The 22,091-nt window shown below is 29.9% G+C and overlaps 4 protein-coding genes across 4 annotated transcripts; 2 read left to right on the top strand and 2 right to left on the bottom strand.

Annotated features, from left to right (window-relative positions):
• Window positions 1–468: 468 nt before the first annotated feature.
• LOC101511497 (calmodulin-7) lies at window positions 469–2,736 on the top strand. Its single transcript, NM_001309668.1, is given in 2 exon segments — window positions 469–544; window positions 2,107–2,736. Coding segments are annotated over 2 exon segments (450 nt in total). The 3' UTR covers window positions 2,481–2,736.
• Window positions 2,737–4,650: 1,914 nt separating this feature from the next.
• Window positions 4,651–8,858, top strand: LOC101511180 (DNA-directed RNA polymerase II subunit RPB7-like). Its single transcript, XM_004489569.4, has 7 exons — window positions 4,651–4,807; window positions 6,306–6,450; window positions 6,789–6,954; window positions 7,058–7,108; window positions 7,629–7,694; window positions 7,978–8,046; window positions 8,518–8,858. Exons 2-7 carry the CDS (start codon window positions 6,335–6,337, stop codon window positions 8,578–8,580), a joined length of 531 nt encoding a protein of 176 aa, XP_004489626.1. The 5' UTR covers window positions 4,651–4,807; window positions 6,306–6,334; the 3' UTR covers window positions 8,581–8,858.
• An 849-nt stretch (window positions 8,859–9,707) lies between these two features.
• LOC101510859 (proteasome subunit alpha type-3) lies at window positions 9,708–14,060 on the bottom strand. Its single transcript, XM_004489568.4, has 10 exons — window positions 13,857–14,060; window positions 13,488–13,527; window positions 13,301–13,384; window positions 12,540–12,613; window positions 11,339–11,425; window positions 11,163–11,247; window positions 11,011–11,057; window positions 10,684–10,749; window positions 10,447–10,537; window positions 9,708–9,996 (listed from the first exon to the last, which is right to left on the bottom strand). The coding sequence occupies exons 1-10, from the start codon at window positions 13,958–13,960 to the stop codon at window positions 9,925–9,927; spliced, it is 750 nt and encodes a 249-aa protein (XP_004489625.1). The 5' UTR covers window positions 13,961–14,060; the 3' UTR covers window positions 9,708–9,924.
• A 3,451-nt stretch (window positions 14,061–17,511) lies between these two features.
• Window positions 17,512–20,644, bottom strand: LOC101510534 (mitochondrial import receptor subunit TOM20-like). Its single transcript, XM_004489567.4, has 6 exons — window positions 20,436–20,644; window positions 19,951–20,029; window positions 19,257–19,426; window positions 19,098–19,145; window positions 18,330–18,428; window positions 17,512–17,804 (listed from the first exon to the last, which is right to left on the bottom strand). The coding sequence occupies exons 1-6, from the start codon at window positions 20,532–20,534 to the stop codon at window positions 17,670–17,672; spliced, it is 630 nt and encodes a 209-aa protein (XP_004489624.1). The 5' UTR covers window positions 20,535–20,644; the 3' UTR covers window positions 17,512–17,669.
• Window positions 20,645–22,091: the final 1,447 nt, after the last annotated feature.

Raw genomic sequence — 22,091 nt, 5'->3', positions numbered from 1 at the left:
GTGTTCATTTTATTTAAATTAATAGATTAAATTTGATCTACTACAAATAAATTTAATCAATAATTTATGTGTATCGATTATCGCATATTCGAAAATATTTTGATCACTTTAATTTTATTAAATTTTAAATATTTTGCAATGTTATATTATTAGATATTAAGGTGACGTGAATTTGTTTATATATTTATTTTTTTTAATTTTTGGCGAAATTATATTTATTTTATTTTTAATCGATTTAGACAAATAAATATTATGTGAGTGAAAAACAAGTAGAGTAAAAAGCCATAAATGGGAAAGGTGCGTGGAGAGCGTGTTGCGCAGTTAGGAACTTATAACGATACACCGAAGCCTCATATATATAAAACGCCACCGTTTCTTCGTTAATTCAAACACGCGCTCTTTCAAGAAGAAACTCAAAACAAAGAAAAAAGAAATAGCGATTTTCATTTTCTCGCTCTAAGAAAAACGATGGCAGATCAACTCACAGACGATCAGATCTCTGAGTTCAAGGAAGCCTTCAGCTTGTTCGACAAGGACGGAGATGGTTCGAATCTCTCTCTCTCTCTTTGTGTTTTCGTTTTTGTTTCATTTTAATGTGATTTTTTCTTTTTTTGTAGATCGGTGTTTTGTTTCGTGATTTTGTTTTGATTAACTTGTGCTACGATTTGGATTAGGAATTTCGTTTGTGTTTAATTATGATTTTCATTTGTTATTATAAATTTAATGAATGTTTTTTTTTGTTATTATTATCGTTATGTTAATTTATCGTTGAATTGAGTTTTTATTTTTATTTTTATGATTTTATAGTTTTTAAATCAAATATGTATCATGTAACTAAATAATAGAAATGTTAATGGAAATTGAGATTTAGTTAAAAAAATTAGTAGCATATTTGTTCAATCTATATGATAATTCTGAGGCTAGATCTTGTTTTTTTTCTCTTCTTTTCATTATTGCTATTTTATACTGTTAAGACCGGTAATAATTTAAAAAAATAGAAGTGTTTGATTAAAGGCGAGTCCTGAAACTGTCGTGGCAGTAACACCTTGATTACATTCACTTAATTTAATTTTCTAGAATTATTACTACTATTATTGTTATGTCAGTGTCGTGTATGTCTATGTCAGTTTCATAGTTTGTGCTACATAGGCTGGAATACACTTTTTTGTTTGTTTTGCTGCATTTTCTAATCGATAACAATGATAAAAACTATGAAGGAAGTAAGGAATGAAATAAAACTCAAACTATCACCTTGATAATGCTTAACTGATATGTTATTAACCTTTTCTCAAAGTGTTATTAACATTTTTGTGAATATCATTTAAATTTATAGAAATTTTGCCGATGGATTGTGAGTTTGTTTTGTGTGTCTGAGTTTTGAGAAACACAGCATGGTGACAGGTTAAGAGAAATGGGTTTTCATGATGTAGTATTTTGTAGATTTTTTTTTTTTTTTTTTAATTTAGAATCAGAACTTTCAATTATTATTAATATTAGATTTAAAAAAGTTTTTTTCTTTTGAGAAAACACAAACAATGACACAAGCCTTGAATTAGACTGAATGTAAAAAAGTTGATGGCTAATATCCTAGTAAAGTGATAGAAGTTGAGTGCTGGAAAGGATCTGAATAACTTATCATTTTGAATGAAAAAAGTTTGATTACACATTGGCTATTTATGTGGCTAATAGACTGGCAGGGTGTTCTAAATTGCAGCTATAGTGGTTCTATAGCATTATAGCATATCTGAATTTGATGAAACCGCTATTGTTCAACAATACACGATTAAGTACGTAGTGTTGTCATATAGCGGTTATAGCATAACGAAATTTGAACAAATTGCTATTTTCAGCAGTCTGTTTCTGACAACAGTGGTAGAGTGTGTGTGACTAACAATAATTATTTGAGAAATAGGTTGAATGAGAGAAGTTGATTACACATTGGGTTACTAGCAGGATGTAACCAACCACAATCAACTAACTAATTTTCAGCTAACTAGTTAAGGTCACAAGCTATTTTAAAAAACAACAAACATATGGTGTAAAGAATTGATTGATGAATCTATAATTTTGCTGTTGTTGATTATTATATATGGTCTGAACTTGCAGGTTGCATCACAACCAAGGAGCTTGGAACTGTTATGCGGTCATTGGGGCAAAACCCAACTGAGGCAGAGCTCCAGGACATGATTAATGAAGTAGATGCTGATGGGAATGGTACTATTGACTTCCCTGAGTTTCTTAACCTCATGGCAAGGAAAATGAAGGACACTGACTCTGAGGAGGAGCTGAAAGAAGCGTTTCGGGTTTTTGACAAGGATCAAAATGGTTTCATTTCTGCTGCTGAGCTTCGCCATGTGATGACCAACCTTGGTGAGAAGCTCACGGATGAAGAGGTTGATGAGATGATTCGAGAAGCTGATGTTGATGGTGACGGCCAAATAAACTATGAGGAATTCGTTAAGGTGATGATGGCCAAGTGATTTCTCTAAGTTGAGGGGGACAATGTTTACTTGTATAACAGTGCTTTGTAGTAGTCATTGACCTTTCTTCCTACATTTTTATTTCACGGTTAAATGTTGATTAGTGGTAAGTCCCTACTATTGGTGGTTGTGGTTGAATGGTGTCTTCTTAGTTTGTCTTGTAATTTTATCCTTAAAAAAGTTGTAATGTTAATGTCAATTCAGTTTCTACTAGTCCTCATTTTTGGTGAATGGTGATGAATATTATTGTAATGATATTTGACATGCAACCTTCTGTTACTTGTAATATTTTCTTCATCTTGAAAAATTCCACTTGACTAAGGTTGAAGTAGCTCAGAACTTGAGGACCTACGCTAAGAAAACAAGAATCAATAAGGTGACTATGTTATCTTCTGGGTAGTTTGTAACCAGTTTTGACAATTTGATTGAAAAACCAATTTGACCAATATGTTATCTCGTAGACCTTTATTTCGTAGGACGAGAAAATTATAATTTTTATTTTTTGAACAAAAACAATATTTTAGGCTTGAAAAAATTGTACAATTAAAAATAAACTAATTTTGAACATAATAATAACTAATCAATTTAATTTAAAATATTCAAAAATTGCAAAATGGTCTAAAAGTTTGACAACTACCCTAATTAAATTATCTTTCATATATTTTTAATGTTAATATTTTATGTAAAATTACAAGATTATCATGTGGTAAAATTACATATAATTTTTAAAAATGATAAGATTACCTTGTGATAATATTAATATTTATATATTTTAGTGTCAATTTTTATTTCATGTTTAAATGGAATACTTTTTAATTAATATTAATGTTGTAGTTTTTATAGGAATAAAGAGAAATAATTTTTTTTAACTGATCTCATTGCTTTGTAACGCACTCCTACCACAAGATAATAATTTAGTTAAGTGTCAGAGTATAGTAAGGTGACAAGTTTAACTTATCATATCAATATGACTCATTAAATATAAAATTAAGACAATATTATAATTTATTTTATCAGTATCTTTTAAATTTTATCCTACCGATCGTTATCAAACTAACTTTATATTTTTAATATTCTAAAATATTTTAAATGATCTGTTTTAAAATATCGATTGATACATTATTTCTTCCAAAAGACTAAACACTAAATAAAATTGTGACTTATATAACTATAACTACGATGAGTGTATTTAGTTGATGATTTTACCCAATTCTAATGAACATATAGTAGAGTTTACAAAATTAAATCAAATATTTTCTCTAATAGAAAAATTAAATCAAATCATTATTACATATAATTTGTAAATGGGTCTATGCTTATTTTAAAGAAACTTAGGACTTCTTTGGATAAAAAAGAGTTAAATTAAGGGTTTATAGCTAAACGTTTATCATATATAAATTAAAACTATAACAAATTATAAAATAAAGTCAAATTATTTTTATATAAATTATTTTATGTCTCGAAAAGTTTCCATAAATTCATGTACATCTCACAAGATATTTCCATAAAACTCAATTAGATAATTTTACTTATGCAAAATAGATAAATTTAAATAAATCAATTAAATCAATTCAAACTCAAAGTTTAGAAACTATAAATCTAACCTAAGTTGTCCATGAATTTGCACATCTCAAACAACACACATCATCTATTCCTTCTAGTTTTCTCTCCAAGTAGGTGAAAACATAGAAAAAGAAAATATCAAATTCAAACAAGTTGCCACCATAAAAAATAAATGAAAAAATATTTTTATTTTAGTGATTTTTGTTTTTCTAATAGTGATTAATGCCTTCAACAATCAAAATAAGAAACACAACAATAACATAAAAATAAAATTAAAATTAAATAGAATATAACATAAAAATTATTATCACTCTTGAACGTGTTTGAGGAGTTGAATTAAATTACAAGTGATAATAATTATTTAATTTACTTATTTTTGTCTTTATTTTTGAGTTTGCTCTAATTTACTTACACTTCAAATTTAAGTTGCATATTTTTAATTTAAATGCAAATAAATCAATAAAACCAACTGTAATAATATGATCTAATAGTAAAAAAAGAGACATTTCCTAAAGTTTTCTTTATTTTAGATTGAAATCGATCCCTTCACTTTAAATATGTTATACAAAATAAAAATTCAATAACTAGACCGATCGATTGAACCGGTTCAGGTCCCGGTTCAAAAAAACCGCTTATATTTGTGCTTCTTCTAAAAAAAAAACGATTTTGTCTCGTGCGAAACTCTCGACCGCTGCCGCCGCTTACTTCCGGCCACGCCATTCACTGCCGGTGGAAAGGCACAGTCCTCTGCTTTGCACGAACAGGTTTTTCCCATTGATCTTGCTGATTCGCGATTCCGTTTCTATGCTTTGCAGAACCCTATTTCTGTCTTTCATTATTCCTTATTATTATGCTTCTGAATTCATTGATCGGATAAGTTTCTGTTGTTGAATAAATTAAATTGTTAATTTTGTTTTTTGTTAGTTCAATTTGGTGTTTCCATGTAAAGTTTAATATGAAGTATGTGAAGTGTGAACCTTAATGAAATGAGTTTAATTGTTATGCTTTGTTCATGTAAAAGGTTTTACACTGTTGTGTACACATGACGACTATTTATGAGTATGATTTTACAAGTAGTTATGGTAAAATTCAAATATCTCTAATGTGCAAAAACTCTTTACACTGAACTTGTATATAAATTAAATCCTAATTGAATGAACAAAATAGTCAAACGTATGACTAGGTCTTTTTTCTCTTCTTTCTGACTGGAGTTATTATGTTATAATTTCTCAACTATCACAATTTTTGTTGAACCTCAATTGCCCAATGTAATTAATGGCTGAGATGTTTATCATTTTCTGGCTCAGATGTTTTTTTATTCAGATGTTTTATCAATGGCTTATCAATGATAACTTATCAAGTTCATCACTATATTTATTATTTTATTTATTATTTGGGTTGAACTCGATTGAATAAGTACTAGAAGTCTTGCTGGTTCAATTTCCGCTTCGATTTTTAAAACATTGTTCTTAACCCTTTTACTCGTAGGAAAAGTTCAAAATTTGGTGAGAAGGTAAATTAAGTGAAAGATTATTCAAGTAACTGATTCAAGTAGTGGCTCTTTAATTAACAATTGATAACCTGGTACTCATCTTTTTTGTTCTAAAGAGGCTAACAGCGAAACTCACGCACACTAAGTGTGAAGAAATGGAGTATTGCGGATCCTAGCATATCAAATGTCTTTGCAGTCTTTTACCATCTAGGCTGCACTTACGAGACAGTAACTCAGTACTCTAACTGAGTTAACAACGAGTTCGAGTTTCATAATATTATTAATCGAGTTAGTTGGGTTAACACGTGACAATGATTTGGCAGTGATAGACCAGTTTGGTAATGAATTTGAATTCATACCTTTTTGTTTTTATTTAATGCTAGGGTTTGTGAATTGTGTTTAGCAACTTGTGGTTTAAGAATTCAGTTCTAGTTTTGGTATTTGACTTTTACTTGTATAGTATCCCTTTTTTGTTTCAGTATTCTGAATGATTGGTTAATCGCACTTCAATGTTATACAAACTTAATAGTTAATCCTACTCTTTCATTTGAACCCTAAATATGCTTGTTTCTTGTAATGCCTTCACTTGAAGGAGACAAGAATTGGTGGGGGGTTCTATAAAGTACTGACACAGACACATACACCGTTCATAATCCTGACACTGACACGTAAACATCGTTAATAATTCCTAAAGTACTGACCCTGATCTCATTCTAATATGTGTTTGAGTTTTATTTATAACAAAATTGTATTCTTTGTTTTGTGGCTAGGAGTAAGTACTATCCAGATTGCAGAAAAAATGTTTTTCCACATAGTATTGGAGCGGAATATGCAACTGCACCCGCGTTACTTTGGTCGTAATCTTCGTGATAATCTTGTTTCCAAGTTAATGAAAGATGTGGAAGGCACTTGCAGGTGATTCAGTATTTGTTTTTCTATATTCCTTGAAAATGAATGGTGAAAAGATTGAAATGAAAAGAAAATATGGTATTTTTTTTAAATCCATAATTAAAGACATTAGTTAAACAATTAAGGTTTCTTTTATTGAGAACCTGTATTTTTGTATGTAAAACTGGCTGATGTCTTTTAACATGCCATTGACTTGGCATGCTCTCCCTTGTTATATACGTTCGTGATGATAATTATGTCCATGGATTTGATTGGAATTGGAACAATAAACAATTTAGATCAAATAATGTTTGTGTTATGGACTTTGGAATGATGTAATATTAAAATTTTCGACTATTATGCAGTGGTCGACATGGATTTGTTGTGGCAGTTACTGGGATTGAAAACATTGGGAAAGGTATAATTCGCGACGGTACTGGATTCGTGACATTTCCGGTTAAGTACCAATGTGTAGTCTTCAGACCATTTAAAGGAGAGATCTTAGAAGCTGTTGTTACCATGGTTAACAAGGTGCATGCGATTTGTTTTCTTTACACTTTACTCTTTTGAGTTATCTAGCATCTAAAAATATGGATATAGTTGTTTATGTGATTATTGAATTCTGTTTGTACAGATGGGATTTTTCGCTGAAGCTGGTCCTGTTCAAATTTTTGTTTCAAACCATGTAAGATTTGTCTTTTATAACCTTTGTGAAAATTGTCTCTATAATCTTATCTGAAAGCTCTACTCTTATACATTAGACACTGTTCTTCTTCTTCATTTGATTAATAAAAATTATGTTTTTCTCATTCATTATTCTCATACTTGGAATGTCATGCAATGAAGCAAGTTTTTGGCTTTGCCAATATTAATTTTGGGTGAGGTTGTTTTTGAGATAAATAGAAGGAGAGAGTTTTCCATGAATCACAATGGGCTCTCTTTAATTTACACTAGCATGCAGACAGGCACGCCAGTGCCCGTTTATCTGTTTTTCTCGGTCTCTCATTTTTCTTCCCCTCTTCTTTTCTCGGACCATTTGAAATTTTAGATATGATATATGCAATTAAATTCAGTGTCACCACACCGAGGATTGTTTTCTCATTTTATTTTAGTAGTTTAAGATAGTTTGCCATTACTTTGTAATTGGAAGTGCTTCAATTTGTAAATTCTCATATGTTTGTGTTTGTTATTACCTTTGTCCTCAGTTGATTCCGGATGATATGGAATTCCAGTCTGGAGACATGCCAAATTACACTACTTCAGATGGATCAGTATGTATCATTTATATGTTCTCATTTGAGAATTGATTAATGGAGAAGAAAAGATAAACTTTGTTTTGTTTTTATTCAGTGTTGTCAAATAGTAGTGCTATAATGTAGTAGAATTTGAACAAATCGCTATTGTTCTACAATATGCTATTTAGTACAACGTGTTGTCAAATATCAGTTATAGCGGAATTTAAACAAATTGTTATTTTTACGATCTGCTGCTGACAACACTGTTATCTTGTTTTTTCTTTTATGTTATTGGCATTAATCAGTTGGTCTTTTGCAGGTTAAGATTCAAAAAGATAGTGAAGTTAGATTGAAGATAATCGGTACTCGAGTGGATGCTACTGAAATTGTATGCCTATTTAGTTATATTTACATCTCTTACTTTTATTTATTTATAAATACTGTTAAGCTCCATCAGCTTTATGCTAAATTCTGCTTTGAAAATTCAAATTATAAGATATAGCTTTTTGTTTCTCTGCGCTCTTTTTACTGTTTAAGTTCCTCAGAGAAAGAGCCTTAGTTTATGCTAAGTTTGATTTTTGAGTAATTAGGACTATTGATTTGTGCATAAATTTACATCTCTATAATGCTAGTTTCAGTGTTGTCAACTAGTGGCACTATAGCAAAATCCGCTATTTAGTACGAAGTGTTGTCAATTAACGGCTATAGCGTAGCAAAATTTGACCTAACCACCATTTGTTGCGATCCACGATTGACAACACCAGCTAGTTTATTCTTTGTATCTATTATATAGAGCTTTAGGTTCCAATGTCTTCTTGAACTCATGTATCTAATATCACGGAATACCCTTTTTTTGCAGTTCTGCATAGGTACCATAAAAGATGATTTCTTGGGTGTGATCAATGATCCTGCAACCGTTTAAATGCACCTCTCTGCACTCTTCTACCATGGCATGGAATTTTTCACATGAAATCCTTCAGATATCTTGGTGTAGTTCTTACTTAAATTACCAACAACTCGTCAATGAATTAATTGTTGATCAAATACTCTTATTAATTCAATTGTTTAGTCTGCTATGTGTATATAAATTAATTAGTACTGGTTACTTTGTTGCGTCAATCAACAACCTCCGCATTGCACCCCAAATTAAGCATGTAGTAATATAAGTTTGGTCCAATATATGTATTTTTTTTCTTCTTATATTTTGTTGAGGAGGGAGTATTGGTTATCATCATCTAGAAGCAATTTTTTTTTTTTTTTTTACTGTTGTGCCCAATGTTCATTAGATGTCTGGTAAAATGATTCAACTGAATGTGTACAAGATACTGTGATCATAGAAGATATGATGCAAGAAAAGTTTTAGTGAAACTAATAATAGTGCACTGTCATAATTATTGTGTACGTAATTGGTTATTTGAGGTAGTGATGTAAGGTAATGATTGCAATTTTTCAAAATCCCATTGAAACGACAAAACCTCCTAATGCTGTTAAAATTTCCTAATTCATAACTACAATGAACCGGTACTTAAAAATATCTTAAGTTCTAACGAAGACGTTCCCTTAAAAGATAGAAGTTTGCAATCCTCTTTATTCTCACAGCTGATATGAAGACTTAGGATTTGTTTGGTATGAGTCACAATGTGATATCAAATATGCATCTTGACGCCATTTTGACAAATCGACCAAGTTGAATTTTAAGCATGCATATTTGCTTCTTTATTTTTTGTTGAACAAACACCAAAAGTCACTGTTTGAACCTTGAGGACAAATAAATATGCCTGTCATAGCTAGAAACAGCTTTCAAATTTTGGTGTGCAGTGAACCATTTATCAAAGTGAACAATAGTGAAATTTACAAACTTCCAAAATACAAGACCTTTGTTTCTGGAATGGAAGTAAGTTAAAACATGATGCTTCTAATCCTATGTATGAAAAATGGAAATGATGTTTATAGAGTAAAAGAAAATTAATACATGTTTGCTTTCATAAAATAATATCTCAAACAAGAGATGCCTTATATGGTGCGGACAATTGGCGAAGGCAGCTAGAATTCAACACTAAATCAACTGATAAGAGCAGTATTTAAAAACACTTTGAAACAGCTCAGTTCTCCATAGTACAGCAACAGAAATCAACAAGGGGCAGCATTGAATCATCAAGAAACATACAAAAATCCAATTTTTGAAGCCTATGAATATTTTCTATAGATGTTCCAAAATGCTCTCTATTACAAGTTTATGAAATACATCTCTTTGGGATAAACATTTTTAATCTGCATCCATTTCTTCAAGAGCTGCTTTTGCGGCTGCCTTAGCTTCTTGTAGAAGCTCTTCTGGGACCTGCACATGAATAATTTATAGTGTTGTTAAATAGCAGTATTACAACATAGCATAATTTTAACAAATCAGTATCACTCCACAATATGCTATTTAGTACAAAATATTGTCAAATAACAACTATAGTGGTGCTATAATAGTTGCATAGCAGAATTCGAACAAACCACTATTTTCTCTTATTCACAATTGAAAACACTGATAATTTAAAAGCATATATAAACTAACAAGCAGCAATAGAAAAAACTATAGCTCTATGCAAATACCATATGCTATGTAATTTACGTTAAGCTATGCTATGTAAAAAATGTAGATGCTATGCTATGTAATTTACGTTAAGCTATGCTATGTAAAAAATGTAGATGCTATGCTATGTAAATTCCATATATATAATCATTATTTTAAAGTAAAAAAATGCCTTTGTATAAAAGTAACTCAAAATACACCCTGTGTTACCTTTTCGTGTTGGCGGTTTGATTCCTCACACACCCAGCTCATTTCGAGTTCGAAATCTTTATCCTTTGCCTCGTCATGAACTCCATATATACTGCTCGTACAGATAATTGCAAAAAAAAGTGTTGTAAGTAACAATTTTCTCTAAGCAATTGACTCCATCCAAATACAAAATTGGGCAAGTTTCACATTAAGAATATAAGTAACAACAAACACTGGCGATAATCATGCTCTACTTACATCTTAGCTACTTCAATAACTCCTTGTCGGCAGGTCATATCGGCAAGCTTTAACTTTTCAATCTCTCTGCCAAAACATTAATAACATTGTAAAACAAGATGCTGACAATGGAAACTAATGCAATGTGGCATAAGACGAAAAATCACTACAGAAAAATTACGTTAATGAAAAAGGAAAAGCACACTATCCACAAAACCAAAATACAATAACCGTATTCAAGCCTCTTTTGCTAATAGATGCATGCATTTGACTTTTCTTACAACAATAAACCACAATCGTTGTTCAATTTAGTATTGAATTACATTACTGTGTTATATATCCACTTACGTTTTAGCAGCCTGCCTGCCCTTCCCAATTGCAGCACCAAAATACCTCTAAAACAAATACAAATACAAATACAAATAAATCAGTACTCAAATAAAATTCACACTGAACTTCAAAAAAATATTAGACATCGCTGTCAAATAAAGTAAACTCACGTAGGAGACACCAGAAGGTTCGACCATGTACAACTGTGGTCCGTCTCTGTCGTAGCCACCTAGTATGACACCACATCCAAAAGGTCTGCAGCACCATTATAGATCGGTTACTAATATGTAAGTATGAGAAAAAAAACAACTTCAAAATGACTACAAGAGTGTCAGTCTCACTAAACCTGAGCCACCAATATAATGTACAAAGGTGCACATAACTAGCCACTCGATCAGCAAGTTCCTTGACGGGAATTGGGTCACCGTACACGCTGAAAAGAAATAGACGCCAGAATAAACATTTTTTCAACAATTAAGAAAACCTCAGACTTATGAGATTCTTATATTTCAAGTTACACAAAATATTATGTCAAAACTATAATAAATCAGCACTATGTCAATTGGAAATGACTTAGTTACTACAATGTTTCTTGCTTAGGTCATTAACCATCAAGCAGTATTTGGTGAATACTCTAAAATATAAAGAAAGGGACCTTTAACTGGTTAACACTTTTAGCATGCCCATTTAATAATCCACCTATTTCAAGTTTCAACAAATTTTCCCCTCTATTTCGAGTTATCTAATTATTTCATTCATTACAAGAGAATGATGCTTGAGACCTGAGTGTCGGAATCATGTGTGTGACCAGGAGCTTTATCTCAATCCAGGGTCAAATATCAGCAAACATATAGATGTTTCAGAAGTGATTGTTAGCTATTTTGACATGCAAGTTGTAACATGTCATCTTAGTTTGAACAAAAGCTTTTAGTCAGTTATTCGTGAGTAAGAGCACAAGCTTTTAGGTAAATTGTTGTCACTTAAAGAGAGTCATGTAAACATCTCAAACTTTGCCATTTAAATCATATGAAAACAATTTCAACCATTATACGAAGGCTCCCCTTCAATTCTTGGGAATGCTAAGACTCTAGAAACTGGAAGTTGTAAATATCGATTTTCCACTCAGACCATCTTGAACATTGTTAGACCACAGGTAGTTGGTTACTCTAGAACCTCATGCAACTATGATAATCCTAACAGTCAGTTAATAGGGGCATATAAAAACCTAAAATGATTTGACATTTTCTTTATAATAAGGTTGACTACAAGTACACAAACAAGGTTGAATCATTACACAAGGTTTCCATTAGTTCCCCTAAACTATAACTGGTCAAATTTCCTAGCTACTACCTATTTTTTTCCTTGAGGAAAAAATATAGCTAAATGAAAAGAACCTACAATTAGGTTAATTTCAAAAGTCAAAACAAGGTTAAGTTATTTTCCACTGTAGGGTTTCTATTAGTCCACCTATCCTTTATGGTAGCAGCCAATTCAATCAACAAGTTGGTGTATTTAATCAGTAAACGTTGCAAGTGAATGGAGCAAACCTGTCGTAATTAGTTGCTTCCGACTTAGCCCTAGCAACAATTTGCCTGCCATCTGCAGCTAATCCCGCTACAGCCTGAAATTGGAAGTAGATTCATACTTACATCAAAAGAAGTTTAAAGTATCATAAAAACTAGAGAACGTGTTATCAAAAAAGTATCACCAATGCAATGCTTAAACTTTAAACTCAGTTACAATACATTGGCTGCTTAATGCAACCGTGACTATTTCAGTGACTTTTCTAATATTGAAATCCAATTAGGAACACATGACAAAGCCCTGAAATGCTGTTCCAAATTTGTTCATGCTATAAATATATATATGTAGGTGTTTTTATACTGTTAAATCTACAATTTCTTATGTTTATCCTATAGGAGCTACCAAGGTATGAAATAAATAAAAACATTAGAACCCTACTTCCAGTTAATGCCACTGATTCAAAAGATCATCTAGTGATAGATTACATCATCTCTATTTGTACACAGTATTCATACTTCTTCACACTCTTTAACTCTTGACATCCATTACTCACAACACTTCAACACTAGCAATTGGTTAGTGGTAAACTCTTTCACTCTTGACATCCATTACTCACAACACTTCAACACTAGCAATTGGTTAGTGGTAAAGCTAGTTAACAAATGCAACTCAATCATGTCTTCTTCATGAAAATCTCTTACAGGACAAGGCAAAAATAAATAAAAAAATAGCCAAAACCATAAAAAGAAAAAGAGTAAAGGAGCAAAATGTAATTGACAAATACCATTCCAGCGTGGCGATGAACGGCGTGTATTCTTCTATTGGAACCCGGAAGCATCATTTTCGAAGGAATAAGCTTCTCAACACCCTTAAATCAACCAAATTCACAACAACAACAAAAATTAAACAAATATTTCAAAACCTAATAAGAAAAACCCAAATACCAACATAACATCTAAAGATTAACTTACCAAAACAATCCCATCTTTGCATTTGATTCCAATAACAGTCCTGCGACAAAGTTTCAAATCTAAGATCACTAAAAATACCTAAAAAAATTCTTAATCCAACCTTCGATTTCTCTACCAAAAATAAAAGGACCTACATTTCTTCAAAACCCTTAATTCCAATTTCTCAAACATCACTAGCTAAAAAAAAAACTAAAACATACATATTCAAAAACAAAAACATTTTCAAAAAAACCTACCATTCAATTTCTAAAAAAAAAAAACTAGATTTATTCAAAACCCTTAACTCGAATTCTTAAAAGAACAAAAACCCATGATTTATACTGATAAAAAACAACAAAAGATGAATTAAAAATCAAAGCTTGATGGTACCCGCTATTGTCAACAGCTTTGGCAGCATATTCGATCTGAAAAACGCGACCGTCGGGAGAGAAAGTGGTGACTGATAGATCGTATCCTGTTCCGATGCTACTCATTTTCGTTGATTTTGATTTTGATTTTGATTTTGATTTTGTGGTTTCTTCTTCTTCTTCTTCTTCTTCTTAGTTTGTCTGTGGAGAAAATATAAAGAGGGTTTTGCTTGTTGAAGAGTTTAACTGCGTGACTCAAACTGTCCATAAATTGCATTTGTGACTCGTTATTTATTCAATATTGCAAATTCTACCCAAAATAATAGGGTTGCTTATATAAGTCTTTTTTGTTTAACCCTATTTAGTTAGAAATATTAAGTTAAGACATTGAAAAATGTCTTTCGGTCTGCTTAATTAAATATATATAATTTTGTTATTACTATTATTATAAAATTAAGTTTTGTAATTTGTGTTAAATTATAAATTTGTTAATATTTTATGTAATTTAAATATATTATTTTGAATTATTGCTCGAAATATTTAAATGTATTATTTTAAAATAGAATTTAAAAATAGTATGATATAATGTTAAATATTCTAAAAAATCGTGTTTAGAAATCAAAATATAATTTAAGTTTGATGTCATATTAATATATTCGTTTATTTACAAAATCTTAGCTGTGAGTCATGTAGATTTTTATAAAATAATAATAGAGCAGAATTTTAAATAGACTTTCAGACTTTATCAAATTTTAAAAAATGTCAAATTGATTTAACTTATTTTCACCTCTAATAGCGAGACATTTAGACCTAAATTTTCTTGAATTTAAACCATTTCAATATCAATCTCTCCCAATCTTGGTTAATCATCTATAATTCTTTTATTTATTTATTTTTTTTAAAATATTTTTTTTTTGAATAGAATGTTTATCTCGTATAAATTATACATGTAAAATTTTATATAAATTTAAAATCGTTAAATATGTTATTAAAACTCACGAAGATTAACGGCGTTTAATAAAAGTGTATAAGTCGTTAATTTTAATATATCTCATTATATCTAATAATTGTATGTTTAAGAAAACGTTTACTTACGTTGTCTATACAATATAAACTTTCGATCCAACGAAGAAAAAAGAACTTTAAAAAGAATAAATTAAAAAAAATTAAACATAATTGAGATGCATTTGAATTAAAATAATCCAAATTCACTCGCCTTTATAAAATTATAAAATAGGAAGGAAAATAAACATTGTTTTCGAAATTCAATTAAGAATTTAACTTAGTAAATACATAGAATTTGGTCAGAGTTATAGGACTGTATGATATTTCTTACTACTTATTTTTTTTTAAAATGCTTTTTGTAAAAATTATTTTTGATAACTAATTATTTGAAAAAAAGTTATTTTTATTACATTAAAAAAATTCAAAATAATTTCTATTTTATTTGAAATCAAAATTATAACAGATAATCTCTAAACTAAGAAATGTTAAAATTACTATTTTTAAATCTTTAACAAATGGATCCTCAATCGAATTCTCTATATTAATTGTATTTTGAAAGAATTTTTCTAATTGCAAAAATATTATGCAAAATTGTAAAATTATTTCGCTAGTAGTATTTGTAGAATTTTTTTTTCTAAAGAGTCTAATAGAAAAATTCATAATAAATAAATAAGGCACGATAAATTGGCAACCTTTTACTATTTGAGTCAAATTTACGTGATCTATGTATAGAGATATATAACTATAAGCTGATAAATTTGAAAATCCACTTGAAATTAATTGAATAATGTCATCAATGTTAGTAAAAAAAAAAGCCAAATAGAGAAGAAAAAAAATTGATTAACATTTTACAATTATAACCTCAACATTACTTTCGCTTTCAACATCATCATAGATTTCTCTTTTAGCATCAACATCAATTTCCTTCGTATTGTATTTTAAGATTTTATCAATAGAAGAATAAGGGAGCGATATCTAAATAATAGCTAAAAATAGAAATACAAAAACTACAATTATTTGACTCATATAATCTTGCAATTTTGACTGAATGTAATTATCAAATTGCATAATTAACTTAGATTTGATCATTTTTTTTAACCAGATTAATATCAGTCCAATCCAATTCATCAAAATAATGTGGAGAACTAGTTTGAAATAGTTCTTTAGTTTCAAGATCTACGTCTTTACTCCCCTTTTTATACAAGATAATGATTATACTCCATAGTTAGTGTTATAGGAATAATGATCAATTTTAAATTTTTATTATAATTATATAATGAAATATAAGTAAAAAAGATATCTAAAAATTTGATATATGTAGACTTATTTCTTAATCAAGATAAATCAATTTTTCCAATACAATATTTACTTATATTTCATTCTACATAGAATATCTCTTTAACTTATTGTTAGTCAACGAGGCCCAAATTTCTCTCATGTCAGCCTAAACTACAATATAATATACTATTCTAGAATAAAATATAAACAAAAAAAAAAAAATTTAAAAATTTAATACAGTAAACTTATGTTTTAACCAAATACATTAACTTTTCTAATACAATTTTTATTTATATTTCATTCTAAATAGAATATCTCTTGAACTTATCGTTAGTCAATCACAATTGGCCCAAATTTCTCTCATGTCAGCCTATACTCACCATTGCAATAATCAAATTTGTTATACTGATAGCTGATTATTTTATAGAATTTATTTTCTAATTTTACATTTAGATTTATGATAATCACCAATGTGTCATGAGTAGAAACCTTCTCCATTTCTAAAAAAAAAAATAACATCTTCATTAATATAATCTAAAAACTTGTATTTTAGCATAACTAAAGGATGAACTCTCATGCACTATAGTCCAAAATATGTTTTCCTTATTCAAAACTATTTTATGTACATTAATTAAACTCAATTTCCATACCAATCAAATACCAATATCGTAAATATATTTCCATCTCAAAGGTTTAGTTTACAACTTAACCACCTTGTTAGAGAAGAGGCACTTATCTCTCAATGACGTAAAAATGTGCAAAGACATAAGGTCCAGAATTTAGAGAAACAAACAACTACAACTACAACTAACAGACATTTATCTAGGAATGAATATATATTAAATACCATGCTTGTTCTTTAGTTTCTAATTTATAGTCTTTATCTGAACAAAACCTTATTGCTTAGGATTTTTGCCATAACAACAATTTTGAAATTGCAAACGTAAAGATCATTCCCTCAAAATAATTCATGCAATGCGGTAGAAGTTTTGCTACTTCCATCTGACTAGTAAAAATACTCATCATATCACTTGATTATATATACTTTGAAAGATGGCAAAAAGTATTAACTTATTTTCATTGTGGTTAGTTTTTAAAGTTTGTGTAACAGTTTTCTATACAAATCTTTAAAAATAGAAAACAGAAAGATATTTTATAATTAAACGTGAATCGGAAGTTTCTTCATACCAAATATGTCAATTACTCAACCTAATTTTTAGGGTGAAAATATAGACCCCTTTCTATCAGACAGTCCTATTCAAGCAGTAAGTTTTGGCACCTCCCTCCCCAACAGGAATGCAAACTGTTAGTCTGATTCACCACGTTGGACTGGCTCCTTCTACTTTCAAACTAGACCCAAACACCGTTTGTAACTACTAAACTCAATTATAATATATTATTATAATAAGATAAAACTGCTTATGATGGATAGGTAAATGGTTACACAGTGAAAGACATTACAATGCTCAAAAACAAAATAATAAGTGGCGGCCCGAATCAGATGCGATTCTCAATAACCAACAATGTAACAAATCAAATGAAATGGCTTCACCTATCGTAGAGGCGGAGGTGGAGGTGGAGGCAGGTTCGATTTAGCAAACCCCACCCATGTAACAATGCCAACAGCCAGGATTACCCATCCAAGTATGTCATACTTCAGATCATTGTTCTTCTTTTTCTTTTGAGTCTGAAAATCAACCAAATAAATTAGGTGATATTCGAACACAATTTAAAAATAAAGAACATATAAAGTCTCTATATCCATATTAGCATATCTCCTCTATAATGTGATTTTTGTGGTGCCAATGAAACATGCCTATCTGTATTTATCAGAAAGAAATAACAGTGTCCATAAATGTGTCAAAAACACCAAAGTCGCCAAGTTCATCTATCGTCACAATAAAAAAAAATGAATTTATGGCAGAAAATTGAACATTTAAAAACATTAATTTTGAACAAAAAGACTAAATTATTCTATGGCAAGAACACTCCTTGAACGTGTTCATAATCAGAGAACAGTGCACATATAAAAATAATACTTTAACTTATGTTACCAAGGGTAGGTGCAAAAACAATTCATTAACAACTAAAAACACACTATGGGTGGAAAAAGATATTAACAGAACATTGTAAAACAGCATTTACTACTAAAAACCAATAGATAATGACATCAAGGTAAAGATATACAACAGACACTTTAAAATCTTATTACCTTTGTACCAGAGGAAGAAGAAGAAGGCCCAGCATTCCCTAATGACTGCTGCTGCTGACCTAATCCATGCTTATGAATTTCTACATGTAGCTCAGGAGCCTTAAGAAAAAGGTATTAGTTATTAAAATGGTCCAGTAACTAGTTTAAGAACAAATTAGTGATTTCTTTAATGTAAAAGATTATAAAGTAGCAAGAAAGAATGCATGAGAATGAAAAATTATGTACCCTCCTAAAAGACCAAATTACAGAAAACCAAAAGAAATAAATTGAAAGAAACAGCTCCAAGTAGTCAAAAATACAAAAAGGAACAAGAGAGAGAATCGACAGAGTGGGAACACAAGAATAAGTGTTCAGTTTCTTAATAGTGAGGAAGATCAAAAGGTGCAAATGTGATACAAATCCCTCCACTTAAGAAAGAAAAAGTGCACTTTTTAAGAAGAAATAAGATTTTCAAGGTTGGGGTCTCTTCAATAGGAAGACCAATTGAACGTCCAATGGTTTTTCATCAGTTTTGCAAGGAAAAAACAAGCAGATAATAAACAGGGGATTTAGATACCAGCATGACAAATAAAAAATCTTAGTTTCCTCAACCTTTATAACAAAAAAGAAATTAAAAAGCATATGACGACAAAACCAAACAAATTACAAAAGTCATTTCTATATTACAGAGGTATTACAACTTCCAAACACAACAGATGACGAAATGCCATTAAAACAGCATGACAGTTGACAATATGATACAAAATCATTACATTATATAGAACATACCTTAGCAGCCACTTCCAATGATTTGCGGTAAAGTTCATTTGAAGGATCCTATATAAAACAAAATCACTCTGTTATACATTATTTATACAAGTCATCAAGAAAAATACTTCCCACACTGTAATGATACATTCAATTATCCTGAATTACAGCTGTACGTACCTCATCAACAGCTTGTTGAAAGTACACAGCTGCCTTGTCAAAATGAACTTTAGCCTCCTCCTGGTCTGGGATTAAAAATGCCTGTGAAGTGAGAGCATTTCCGAGGCACCAAAGAGCATCATGCTTGTTGGGATCCACAGAAAGAGCCTCCTCCAGCTTTGAAATAGCCTCTGCAAAATCAAGTTTTAAGTGAGAAATGCACAAAACACAAAGTAATGTTTAAAATCAAAAATTAAAGCATAACCACCCAATTTGCAGTAGTCAAAATATGACGAGTCAATCAGTAAATTAGAACTATTAGATACAATATCAGACGACTCACATTCTAATCGGAGTAAATCAGACTCAAAATACAAACTCGAAATATGAACCGTTCAATTTTCATCAAACTGTTTCAATTTATATACATCAGTGACTATGTTTCCAGATTCAACTAGATCCTGTCATGCTAAAATTGTGAAAATTGTCTATCTATGTCTCTCATAGCCATTAAATAGGTGCAGCTGCAGCCATATCAAAATTCATTAATATTTACAGTGAAAGAGAGCCCATACAAATTTTACTTGATGAACATATTAAAATTTAATACGAGATTCATGAATTGGCTATCTCGTATTCATGAATTTCTAAGTTTTTGTTTTCTAACAAACTATAAAAACAAAAAATAAGAAACTAGATCATAGAGAATACGCACCTTGGGTCATCTTCTTTGACTCAGGAAAATTTTGAAACTGAGACAACTCTAACAACGCTCCACCCCATCTTGTCAAATTCTGCAGAGATTCAAAAGCTTAAGAACCAAAAATTTCACACAATTTCCAGCACAACAACTCAACTCTGTGTACCAAAAAAATTTCCAAAAATCAAATTATACACAAAATTTCCAACACAACAACTCCATATGTACCAAAAATTACACACAAAATTTGCATCATAACAACTCATCCATATATATGTACTAAAAAATTCCAACAAATTATTCACGATTTTCAACATAAAAATCAACAACAACAAAAATAAATTGATCTGAACACTAACCTAAATAAACTCAATCAACCAATCATGAATCGATTCATCAAATAGAAAATCTTAAAACTTTCATAGTTCCACAAAAAATGAGAAAAAAAATCAAGGAACATAAAAATAAAAAGAATAAAATTGGGGAAATTGGACACGAACATCAGCATCGAGAGGGTTCTTGATGTATTCAGCTTCAGAGGTTTTACGTGCATGCTCGAAGAACATAATGCGATCGAAATCGTTCGCTTGCAAATCCATAGCTTCACTGAGAAACACAATTTGTTTCCAATTTCTGTTTCTCTGTTTTTAGGGTTTTGGGTTTTTGAGTATAGAGTGAGAAAAGTAAATATCACCTTGTTTTTTTTCAAAACAAATTAAAGTTCATTTATCATTACACTTTTTATCTTCTATCTATAAAAATAAAAATTAGAATATAAATAAATTATAACATAACATCACGTTTTTTTAAACATTAACCAACAAAATTTTAGACGTAATATATATTTGTTTTTATTTATTTATAAGATTAATTTAAATATTCATTTATTTTAAAATCAACAAATAATTTTTTCAACTGTATTTTCAAAAATAATAAATTACATTATTGATAATTACAAAAAGTAAATTTAACATGTAAAACAAAAGAAACTCTTAAAACCAAATTTTTTTGACGTTTTGCTACCCAAAAATAAATAGTGGTTATAATTTAGCTTGTGAAAAACTCTCTGAATAAGTATTATACCAATACAAAAGTATTTCGGAGTCTCTAACTGCATGCTATTGAGTTTCTTCGCATTTCTCCTACTAGTTTAACTTGCGACATTATTAGCTCAATAACAATATATGTGATGTCCTCTCAAATGTAAGGATCATCTTCTAATAACAAACACGGAATGAATAAACATACATATATAGTTGTTATAGCAAAAATATAAATAAATCATATACTACATTTAACAGTTAAAATCACAAAGCACAAAAGATACAAATCAACCAAAATGCACAAATCTTATTTGTTAGACTATATGTCAACAAAGACAAATCAACCAAAATGCACAAATCCTTTTATTAGACTATATGCCAATACATGATTCCCGAATATCACCATTCTGTAGAGCAAAGAAACCCACCATTGGACAATGTCCCATCGTTGGACAAATGCTCTTCAGAGTTTCATGTCCAATACCCCACAATTGATTACTTTTCTGAATCATGTTGCCTTTGAAATAAACTGTCATCACACACTCGTGACTAGGTTCAGGCAACCAATACATGCATGAATGTCATCACTTTAGTTAGTAACAAAGTAAATCACTCAACCAGAGCATCCAAAATCATTCAACCTTGTTCTAAACCAACATGGTTTATACATAAAGTCATCACATTGAATAATCATCTAATACCAATCAAAATACACAAATTATTTAATCTCATAATATCATTTTTAAACATGTAATTCATATACCACATATTTTGAAAATAACACATAAACAAAACAAATACATAACATCACAGTACATTTATATCACATATAAATCAAGTAGGAAAACGAATGGAGTGATGCCCTTACCGTTACCAAAAGTATTTATAGAATTATGTGCCAAAAACTCTCCTTCAACTGGATTCACACATTCAAATAAGTAATAATTGATTTAATATTTAATTTTTCTTTCAACTGCTAACTCCTCCTCAAAGAAAGTTTGGGTTTATATTAAGATTTAGACAAATTCTTTTAAAACAATCACATTATTATTATTATTATTATTATTATTATTATTATAAATCAACACAACCTCCACATAAATGTCTCGTAAA

The sequence above is a fragment of the Cicer arietinum genome, chromosome 2, assembly GCF_000331145.2.
Source record: "Cicer arietinum cultivar CDC Frontier isolate Library 1 chromosome 2, Cicar.CDCFrontier_v2.0, whole genome shotgun sequence".
Classification (NCBI taxonomy): domain Eukaryota; kingdom Viridiplantae; phylum Streptophyta; class Magnoliopsida; order Fabales; family Fabaceae; genus Cicer; species Cicer arietinum.
The sequence above is the reverse complement of the archived record's forward strand: the minus strand, read 5'-3'. Positions and strand labels throughout refer to the sequence as shown.

What these genes read in the sequence shown, in the direction of transcription:
- LOC101511180 (XM_004489569.4), top strand. Translation starts at nt 6,335, where the DNA reads ATGTTTTTCCACATAGTATTGGAGCGGAATATGCAACTGCACCCGCGT. An exon ending in TTGTTACCATGGTTAACAAG is followed by an intron (nt 6,955 to 7,057) that starts GTGCATGCGATT and finishes CTGTTTGTACAG; the next exon opens with ATGGGATTTTTCGCTGAAGC. An exon ending in ACACTACTTCAGATGGATCA is followed by an intron (nt 7,695 to 7,977) that starts GTATGTATCATT and finishes GGTCTTTTGCAG; the next exon opens with GTTAAGATTCAAAAAGATAG.
- LOC101510859 (XM_004489568.4), bottom strand. Translation starts at nt 13,960, where the DNA reads ATGAGTAGCATCGGAACAGGATACGATCTATCAGTCACCACTTTCTCT. An exon ending in AAAGCTGTTGACAATAGCGG is followed by an intron (nt 13,528 to 13,856) that starts GTACCATCAAGC and finishes ACTTTGTCGCAG; the next exon opens with GACTGTTATTGGAATCAAAT. An exon ending in AACCTTCTGGTGTCTCCTAC is followed by an intron (nt 11,058 to 11,162) that starts GTGAGTTTACTT and finishes TATTTGTTTTAG; the next exon opens with AGGTATTTTGGTGCTGCAAT.
- LOC101510534 (XM_004489567.4), bottom strand. Translation starts at nt 20,534, where the DNA reads ATGGATTTGCAAGCGAACGATTTCGATCGCATTATGTTCTTCGAGCAT. An exon ending in AGAACCCTCTCGATGCTGAT is followed by an intron (nt 20,030 to 20,435) that starts GTTCGTGTCCAA and finishes GAATCTCTGCAG; the next exon opens with AATTTGACAAGATGGGGTGG. An exon ending in CTTCTTCCTCTGGTACAAAG is followed by an intron (nt 17,805 to 18,329) that starts GTAATAAGATTT and finishes GTTGATTTTCAG; the next exon opens with ACTCAAAAGAAAAAGAAGAA.